Here is a 10,157-nt window from a genome sequence, read left to right on the forward strand (position 1 = left end):
CAATCACCATAAATGGGTGATGCAAGAGAGAATGTTAAGGAAGTAAAAATCGGGGCATGTCTCTCGAGTCGAAGCGGAAAGGATGACTAATCTAACATCAAACATTTCAGAAAGAGTATCAAGATGTGTTCGCAGCAAAGAACTCGAAGGAGAGCTGGTGGACATATGCCGACATGCCGGGATTGGATCCTAAAATTGTGGAACATGCTTTACCAACGGATCCCAATGTGCCACCCAAGAAGCAAAGACTAATCCCTAAATTTTTATGCAATTAATTACTAAATGATTAGTCAAAATTTAGGTGTCAACAAGCGAATGGGAGAACTAAACTAGAGTTGTCCAAGAAGATTGAAGAAGAAGTGATGAAACTACTTAAAGTAGACTTTATCAAAGTGACTCGCTACCCTGATTGGGTAGCAAATATCGTGCCCGTAATGAAGAAAGATGGGCGAATCAGGGTGTGTGTTGACTATCGCGACTTGAATCAAGCAAGTCCCAAGGACGACTTTCCGCTCCCACATATTGATGTCTTAGTTGATAGTACGGCGGGATTTGAGTTATTCTCCTTCATGGATGACTTTTCCGGATATAACCAAATTCGTATGAAGGAGGAAGACAGAAGCAAAACATCATTCATAACTCCTTAGGGAACTTTCTGTTACAAGGTGATGCCTTTTGGTCTAAAGAATGCCGGGGCAACGTATCAGAGGGCTATGGTCACGTTATTCCATGACATGATGCACAAGGAAATCGAAGTATACGTCGACGACATGATTGCGAAATCGAGACGTGGTGAAGATCATGTTAAAGTCTTGTGAAGGTTGTTCGAACGTCTTCGGAAGTTTAAGTTACGTCTCAATCCCGCAAAATGTGTCTTTGGAGTGAAATCTGGGAAGCTATTAGGATTCATGGTGAGTAGTAGGAGCATAGAGATTGATCCGTCGAAAGTTAAAGCCATTTGCGATTTACGACCCCGACTACCGTCAAAGAAATCCGCAACCTGATGGGACGGCTTAATTATGTGGCGAGGTTCATTTGTCAGTTGTCTGAAACGGCGAAGCCATTCTTCAAGCTCATGAAAAAGAATGCAAAGATTGAGTGGAATGTTGAGTCCGTGGTGCCTTTGAGAAGATAAAACATTATCTCACTCATGCACCAGTCTTAGTGCCCCCACTCCCTAAAATTCCCTTGATTTTGTACTTAACCATACATGACGAGTCATTAGGAGTTATGCTAGCCCAGAAAAGACCAAATGACGGGAGAGAATGCACAATATACTACTTGGGCAAGAAGTTCACTGTTTCCGAGATGAACTATACGGAAGTTGAGAGAACTTGTGTGGCTTTAATTTGAGTCTTGCACAGGCTGCGACAGTACACACTTCATCACCAAATCTTGTTGGTGACCGAAAATGATCCCATCAGGTATCTCCTAGAGAAGCCGGCATTGGTTGGCAAGTTGGCCAAGTGGCAAATCTTAATTTCTGAGTTTGACGTTCAGAGCCTAGGACAGAAGTCTGTTAAAGGTCGAGCCATAGCAGACACGTTGGCAGAAAATTTCGAGAGGTCCAGAGCATCTGATGAGGATAGTGATGCAAAAGAGCAAATTTTACTTGTATCAAGCGATAAATGGACAATGTACTTTGATGGTGCGGTTAACTTGGTTGGGTCGGGTATCGGGGCAGTTCTTATCTCCTCGGATGGACAGCATTACCCCGTCGCTGCTAAATTGACGTTCCCTTGCACAAATAACATCGCTGAATACGAAGCATGCATTCTTGGCCTCCAAGCCACCGTTGATATGAAAATTCGGAAGCTGCAAGTTTATGGTGATTCATCCCTTATCATCTTACAGACTGAAGGCAAATGGCGAACACAGGATTCTAAATTGATTATGTATCATGAGTTCCTGGGGGAGTTGACGGAAGAATTCCAAGAAATATCATTCGAATATTTACCAAAGTCTCAAAATCAGTTTGCTGATGCCCTAGCTACCTTGTCTTCGATGTTGCAAGTAGTTGGAGGTTTGGACATTGAACCATTGAGAATTGAAATCCTTAGGCGCCAAGCTTATTGTATGACGGTTGAAGAGGAACCGGATGGACAACCTTGGTATCACGACATCTTGAAGTATCTACAGAATGGTGAATTCCCCGAAGGAAGTGAAGCAGCAGACATAAAGCATTTGATAAAGCTAGCATCAAAATTCTTCACCAGTGGAGATGTCCTCTACAAAAGGTCCTTCGACTCGACATTACTAAGGTGTGTCGATGCTAAAGAAGCCGATCGGTTGATGAAAGAAATACATGAAGGGGAGTGCGGCCCCCATATGAATGAACACTTCTTGGTGAGAAAGATCATGAGACTCGGTTATTATTGGCTGACCATGGAGTCTGACTGCATTCAGTATGTACGACGGTGTCACCAGTGTTAGATTTATGGAGACAAGATAAATGCCCCTCCAATCGAACTTCACCAAATGTCCCAACCCTAGCCCTTTTCAATGTGGGGAATTGACGTGATCGGGCCCATTAACCCCAAAGCTTCAAATGGGCATCGATTTATCTTGGTGGCGATAAATTATTTTACCAAGTGGATTGAGGCTAACTCGTATGTTAATGTTATTGCCAAGAATGTGGCAAAGTTCATTCGTCGTGACATTATCGCTCGTTACGGGGTGCCAGAGGCGATCATTACCGACAATGGCACTAATTTGAATAACAAAGTCGTGGATGGTTTGTTCAGTGAGTTTCGAATTAAGCATTTGAACTCGTCACCGTACCATCCTCAAATGAATGGAGCAGTGGAGGCGGCGAACAAGAACATAAAGAAAATCTTATCAAAGACCGCTAAAAATTATCATGATTGGCACGATAGACTCCCTTACGCGCTAATGGCATACCGAACTTCTATTCGCACCTCCACAAGGGCAACTCCTTTCTCACTCGTGTACGGGATGGAGGCAGTCTTGCCTGTTGAAGTTGAAGTCCCTTCTTTAAGGGTCCTTTCCCAATCTACGCTCGATGAGACTGAGTGGATGCAACAGAGGCATGAACAGTTAAACATGATCGATGAGAAGAGATTGCAAGCTATGTGTCATGGTCAGTGCTATCAGAGACGAGTCGCAAAAGCCTTCAATCGAAGGGTGCGTCCCAGACACGTCAAAGTCAACGACCTGGTGTTGAGGAAGGTGCTTCCGATCATACCAGATTCTCGTGGCAAATTCACCCCGAATTACGAAGGGCCATATGTCATCAAAAAGATTCTTCCTAGTGGTGCCATGATTTTAGTTGAAATGGATGGCAGTGAATTGCCTAAACCTGTAAACGCTAATGCAGTCAAGAAGTATTTTCCATGAATGAAATCAAGGCCGAAGGGTCACTTCATGCACAATTCAAGTCACGTAGCATCATGCATAGCATTGTAGATATCATGCATATGTTACATACACGCATATCCATTTGTGTTTCAGACACCCTACCGTTTAACGAGGAAATGGCAAGGGAAAGAACTGACTCAAGAATCCATCAAGTCTTCGCACAACAGGTTGAATGTCTCTTTTGAAAGGTAAGTCAAGACGATAAAAAAGGGGCAAAACAAAACAAAACAAACAAACAAAGAATAAGGACAAAAACAAAAATGCATGACATGATTCGCATGACCTATTTTCTGGTGTCACTATGCACTCTTCACGTCTGCGACCCTTAAGAAAATGGCTGGTAAAAATGACTTTATTCGGGCAAAAGAGTGAAATGTTAACCATGCCAAACGAGAAGTACTTAGGATGAAGAAAGGCAAGCCCATTTCCAGACACATCATTCAAACACTTTTGAGAGTTGAGTGAAAATCAACCTTCTCTTAGGACGAATGATTCATTTGCATTGAGTGCAAAGATCGAAATGATAAAGGCGTTTCCTTCATCAATCCCAAGCATTGCACTAATCTCTTGCTACCCTTTGGGCCAAAAAAAAAATTGACCCTTCAAAGTACCCTTGTCGAGGACGACCTTACATTGGGGCAGCTCAAGGAGTTATGATCATATTGTTGAGCGAAAGATTGAGAAAGATTCTATTACTTTCACTTGCATCAATCTTCTAGTGATAGCTTCAAAGGAATTCTCATTAGAGCTTGACTCATCCTAAGGTAAAGAAGAGCATTTCCTTCTCTACCCAAACACTGATACCTATTGCTTTAACCAATTCGGGCCTGATTATTCATTTCTGAACCCCGAGCGGTGATCATCTCCCTTCACTAGGGCAAGGCATAAGAATTGACCAAATACAATTGACAGTCACGAGAAAATGTGAAAAGCATCTCGAAAGTCATAAGAGCTCCAAAAGTTCAAAGAGCAAAAAGTTCGACAAATTCGGGGGCATAAAAAAGCAGTGTGCCTGGTAAAAACAAGGCCAATGCCCGTTAAGAAAAAGAGCCAAAGGGCTGCATCTTAAAAAAAAATTATTAGTGCATGCGCAAAAAAAAAAAAAAAAAATCCATCGCAAGAGCAAAAGACATTAGTGAAATGAGCAAAGCTCCCATGCATAAATGATTAGTCAATGGACTTTTGAGATTTGCTGTGTCTCAAAAGCCAAATGCTTTCGAAAGGTCGAGTGACCTGGTTACGATGCCATGATGATCACCGACTCTTAAAAACCCTTTTGAAAATTTTAAGCCTTTCGAGCCTCACCAAGCCAACATTACAACCCTCTTCCGAAGTCTCTTCTGATTGGGATGGTTTGAGTGAAGATGAGAATGCCACAAAGAAGTTACTACCTGAAGGAGTGGAGGTAATTCTATCTTGTCTTATCTTCCAAGTTCTCAACTCGTAAACCCAATGAAGATAATGAGAAATGTTCCTTTATTGGCTTCAAAGCAATAATTCCTTTGTGTAAGCCCTAACCGAGCCTATATTGCGATCCTTTCAAAAGACCTTTTGATCGATCATATTGTGCTCATTGCGAATGTTTCTGGAAGCCTTCGACATAGGTTATGTGAGATACCCTCAGCAACCAATTATCTCCCACATAAATGGATGAGATCAAGTAGCCATTTTATCGAGAGTGTGTGAGAAACTCTTTTTGACTAAGAAGCTCTAGTTTGGCATGTTTAATGAGCCTTTTTCATGAGTTATAGTCATTCTAATAAGAACTTGACTCCTGCAGAATTTTATGACTAATGATGCATTCCCGAACAAGATGACAGTTTTGCACCACATGATGCTGATTGACATCAAATATTTTTTTAAAAAGCAGTCGAACTCAGCTTGATTAGCTTGTTCAATTAATGCTACAATATTGCCAATACGTCTCTTGATGATGTTTCTAATGACATTTGCTCAAATTGAGTTCGACAGGATTTCTTAGTGAAGCCATGCAGTTTTCAAGGGGTTAGCAGATGCTTCCCTAAAAACCAAAGGTTCATGGTCAACCTTAAACCATGTCATTTCCAAAGGTTCATGATCAACCTTAAACCAGGTCATCTACAAAGGTCCATTGGTTTTCCTTAAATCATGTATTTCCAACCCGGTCGAAACCCATTTTTACACGGTGAGACCTTCCTCCCGGTCAAAACCCGTTTGTACACGGTGAGACCTTTCTCCAGTCGAAACCCGTTTTTACACGGTGAGACTATCACATCCGGTCAAAACCTGTTTGTACATGGTGAGACATTCCTCCCGGTCAAAACCCGTTTGTACACAGTGAGACTTTTCTCCAGTCGAAACCCGTTTTTACACGGTGAGACTATCACATCCGGTCAAAACCCGTTTTTACACGGTGAGACATTCCTCTCGGTTAAAACCCATTTGTACACAGTGAGAGCTTTCTCCAGTCGAAACCCGTTTTTACACGGTGAGACTATCACATCCGGTCAAAACCCGTTTGTACACGGTGAGACCTTCCTCCCGGTCAAAACCCGTTTGTACACGGTGAGACCTTTCTCCAGTCGAAACCCGTTCTTACACGGTGAGACTATCACATCTGGTCAAAACCCGTTTGTACACGATGAGACCTTCCTCTCAGTCGCAACCCGTTTGTACACGGTGAGACCTTTCTCCAGTCGAAACCCATTCTTACACGGTAAGACTATCATCCGGTCGAAACCCGTTTATATACGGTGAGACCTTTCTTCCCGTCAAAACTCATTATCATACAATAAGATTTGTCCATCCCGATCGAATGACGTCTTTTACAAAGTAGGTCATCCCTTCATATCTTTTTCCCGCGTGCAACCCTATTCGTCAACCTCCATGGGCAAAATTTAAGTGTCTCTCGTCTTTGAGAGGAATCTCTTCGAGTTCCCATTCAAAGAGGGGCAGCTGTTGACACTTAAATTTTGGCGATTTGTTTAAGTGTTTCTTAATTGCTTTGAAAAAATTGGGGATTGATTTCTAACCCCTTAACAAAAAAAAAAAATCATTAAAATTGCATCACATATAGACATAGGAGATTTTGTGTCACTAGTCTTATAATCAATCAAAAAATTTTATCAAAAAAAATTAGTACAAGAAAATTTCGAAATTAAAAAAAAAAAAAAAAAGGGGCAATTAGGCCAAGTTCGGACAAGCCTTGAGCAGGCCCATTCCTCCCTTCCCTTTCCTCTTTACTTCACGCTAGGCCCGGCCCATCCTTGGTTTTTCTTTTTCCCTTCAGCCTAGCCCGCGCACGAGCTGGTCGTCTCCCTCCTATAGTCGGTCTTCGCTGCAAGACCTGCAAAGAAGAACAGAAACAGGGCAGCAACAGAGGGAGTAAGGGGATCGGTGGCAGGTGAGCGGCGTGATCCGCTGGTCGGAGGGGCAGTTCGGCCGGCAAGCTAGCAGCTGTAGAGGGAGAAGACAGACACAAAGCGAGGGGGGAGAATTCGCGAAACACTGAGAGAGGCCTAGAATAGAGAGAAACACAGAGAGGAAGAGGGGAGCAGGGGCCACCATCGTCCTCGATCGCTGCCACCCAACCTCCGCCGGTCAACCACCGGCCACCGTTGTAACCCTTGAAGCCCAACAATACAAAGAACCGAAAGGGAACAGGGAGAAGAGGCGCGCGTCTCCGAGGTACCACCACCACCGACGCGCCTCCAGGTCGTTGTTTCCGCTGCTGGCATTTCTCCGAGCCACCGCCGCCGCCGTGGACGTATCTCTAAGCCGCCATTCCCGCAGGAACCCAGGTAGGCATTTTTTGAGCAGTTGGAGTGCGTCTTCGAAAGCGTTCCGGCCGGAGCTCATCCCAATCGGTTTCGGGCGAGCTCCAACCACCACCTTTCCCTGTTGGTTTGTTTGCTGTTCTAGTGTGCGTTGTTGAAGGTTCGGATGCGCGCTCGGGCTCCGGCCGAGCTGAAATCTCTTAACGTTGTTAGTGCACGCCACATGTTTGTCGAAATGCATAAATGAAAACCACCCCTGCACCCCAAGCTTTGACTCGATATCTTGGTTGCCGGAGCACCGCCCCGGCCCGTCTGGAAGCCGGGCCATCCCCCCTCCTCAGACCAAGGCGGTGCTGCTGCGCCTGAGCCGGAGAGCTGCTCGGAGCATAGCGTCGTCCCTTCTGGTCGTGACTAGAAATCGCGACCAAAGGGGACGGGCTAAATCGAGCCAGATCGTAGATCTGGCCCGCTTAGCCCTTGCCCCACGGGCTGGCGGCCTAGATGCCTGGGTTGTGGGCCCGCGGGGGATTTTTTTTTTTTAAAAGGGTTGGGTCCATTCGACTGGCCCAACCCGCAGCTAATTAAAGGCCCGACTGGTCGGGCCTTGCCTTCCTCTTTTCGGTCAGACTGGTTCGATCGACCCCCAATTTGGACCGAACCTGAGTCCGTCGAAGACCGGACCCAATCCGCGTTGACCGGGTCGGGTCGAACCGAACCCGACCCGGTTCACCTTTTAAATCAAAAATTAATTTAAAAATATTTAAAAATATATAAAAAAATTCAAAAATTCCAAAAATGATAGAGTTTGGTTAGGAATTGCTAGGTGTTGTCGTTTTAAGTGTAATTATGCATTTATTTTGATTACATCGCATGTTTAGATTGTATATCTCATTATATTTAATGGTATGTGCGTAGTTATATGGTGATTAGGACATCTTTAGTTATGATTATTGGTGGATACGTTAATGGTATATTTGTAGTCATATGGTATGTTTATTAGTACGTGTTTAGATTGCGCCCGTCTGATCACTTTAATATCTGTTGACGCCTAAAAAAATCCATTTTAATTAGGTTTTATTTTAGTTTATTTTATTTTATTTTATCTTATCTTTCTCGGATAATAAGCAAATAACAATAAAGAAAGAAAAAACAGAAAAACAGAAAAAAACAGAAAAAGCAGTCCCCGCATGGGCCTTCGGCCCATCATCGCCTCAAGCCCGGCCCCTCCGCATCGTCTTCTTCCTCGCGCCACCGAAGAGCACGCGCAGGTGCGCGCCGGAGAAGCATGAGCGGACGGCGGTCGCGTGCGGAGCGAGAGGGCAGGTGGCGTCGACGGGACGTGACCGGGAGGCAACGATGATGGCGGATGGGACGGCGGTCCAACCGATGGGTCAGCCTCGCCGACCGGCCGCTCCCGCGCCTATAAATAGAGGGGAGCCACCGTCGACGAAGGGACACACACGGACGCCGAGAAGGATCGAAGGCTACGGATCCTCGAAACCTCCCACCGAGAGACTTCGGACGGGGGCCGAGGACGAGCAGGCCGAGATCCGAGAACTCGCGGCCGGAGACGAGGGGGAGAGATCCGAGTGGGTGGAGGCCGCACATAGAGCGGCATACGAGAGAGAGAGAGAGAGAGAGGCCAGCCGAGGCTTGGGGTCCCCTGAGAGACTTCGGGGAGCTCGAGTTCAGGCCGGCCGTGGTGTGGTGAGCTCGGAGGGGTCCCCGAGAGACTTCGGGGAGCTTGACGAGCGAACCCGAGGGAGAGAGAGTGTTCCGGGAGATCCGACCAAGACCAGCCTCGCCGTCACCGTCGTCGCTCGTCGTTTCTCCACCATCGCGAACCGCCCTCCCGTCGTCGCCGTCCCCGTTCGAGAGAAGGTAAAAAAGCGTCGCCGTTACCGTTGCCGTCGCCGATGTCGCCTTCGTCGTCGCCGCCGCCGTGGTCGCCGTCGCCGACAAGCATCCCGGTTTTCCCCCTCGGCGCCGCGGATTCGCAAACCCTAGGGTTCGCGATTTTCCGGGTCGCCGAGTCGGATACGGGTCTCGAAACCGGGTAGGGTTTCACGAGATTCGGGGGCGGCGGGAGTCGGGTCCCGAATCGGAGCCGGTCCGGTAGGGTTCGCAGGGAGCCGGGTCGCGAGGTCGATCGAATCCGGGTCGTCGGGCCGGGCCGGGTGTCCCCGAACGCCCGCCACGGCGGCGTTTTAATGTGATAAAAAAAAATAAAAAAATCTGAGTCGGGCCCGTGTTGCGGGCCCGTACTGTTCGGGTCGCCGCCCAGTCGACACAACCCGTGGATCCGACCCGGGTTGGTTTTTATTTTAATAATAAATAAATAATTTATTTTCCAAAAAAACAAAAAAAAAATATTTTCTTTTTGAAATATATTAAAAAGCATTTTAATTAAAAAATTTAAAAAAATATTTTATTTTCCGAAAAATCAAAAAAATCAAAAATATTTCATATTTTCCAAAAATGTCAAAAATCCAAAAAAGGCCAAAAATTCATGAAAAAGCCAAAAAAATCAGAAAAAGCCAAAAGACTTGTATTTTTTCCAAAAATACCAAAAAACAAAAAACAAAAAAATCCCTTTTATGTCCAAAAATGAGAAAAAGACTCAAAAATGTTTTTCCTCCCAAAATGCATGGAAAATCCCTCAAAAATCCAAAAAGCCTAAGAGTTTAAACAAGATTAGGTACCGAAAGGGCATTAGTGATTAACTAGTGTAATCAAGTCCCCGATCATAATTTCTCTAGTTGCGCAGAGTGAGTATTTCTCCCGATACTTCACTTGGGTTTCTAATCAACCCACCCCAAATCGATTAGTGGCGACTCCAATTTAAAAATTGATTTACTGGTTAAAAACTCAGACCATTAAGTCGTGAATTGGTGGACTTGGGAGAGTCCGGGCTTAACTAAATTTCAGCCGAGCCATTAGCCTCCTTAGGCACTCATACCCGATTGCGGGCGCCGAGAAAAAAGAGGTCGCGACAAATATGTTTGTGGATGAGAAAAAAATCGA

At 45.3% G+C, this 10,157-nt stretch overlaps 1 protein-coding gene across 1 annotated transcript; it reads left to right on the forward strand.

The window, feature by feature from the left end:
- The first annotated feature begins 668 nt into the window (after positions 1-668).
- LOC104451363 lies at positions 669-2,433 on the forward strand. Its single transcript, XM_010066040.2, has 2 exons — positions 669-814; positions 1,365-2,433. Exons 1-2 carry the CDS (start codon positions 669-671, stop codon positions 2,431-2,433), a joined length of 1,215 nt encoding a protein of 404 aa, XP_010064342.2.
- The last annotated feature ends 7,724 nt before the right edge of the window (positions 2,434-10,157 follow it).

This window comes from Eucalyptus grandis, chromosome 6, assembly GCF_016545825.1.
Source record: "Eucalyptus grandis isolate ANBG69807.140 chromosome 6, ASM1654582v1, whole genome shotgun sequence".
Classification (NCBI taxonomy): Eukaryota; Viridiplantae; Streptophyta; class Magnoliopsida; order Myrtales; family Myrtaceae; genus Eucalyptus; species Eucalyptus grandis.

Excerpts from the sequence above, each read along its gene's own strand:
- LOC104451363 (XM_010066040.2), top strand. The coding sequence starts at position 669 with ATGCCTTTTGGTCTAAAGAATGCCGGGGCAACGTATCAGAGGGCTATG. Across the intron at positions 815-1,364 it reads GAAGATCATGTTAAAGTCTT|GCTGCGACAGTACACACTTC; the intron begins GTGAAGGTTGTT and ends AGTCTTGCACAG.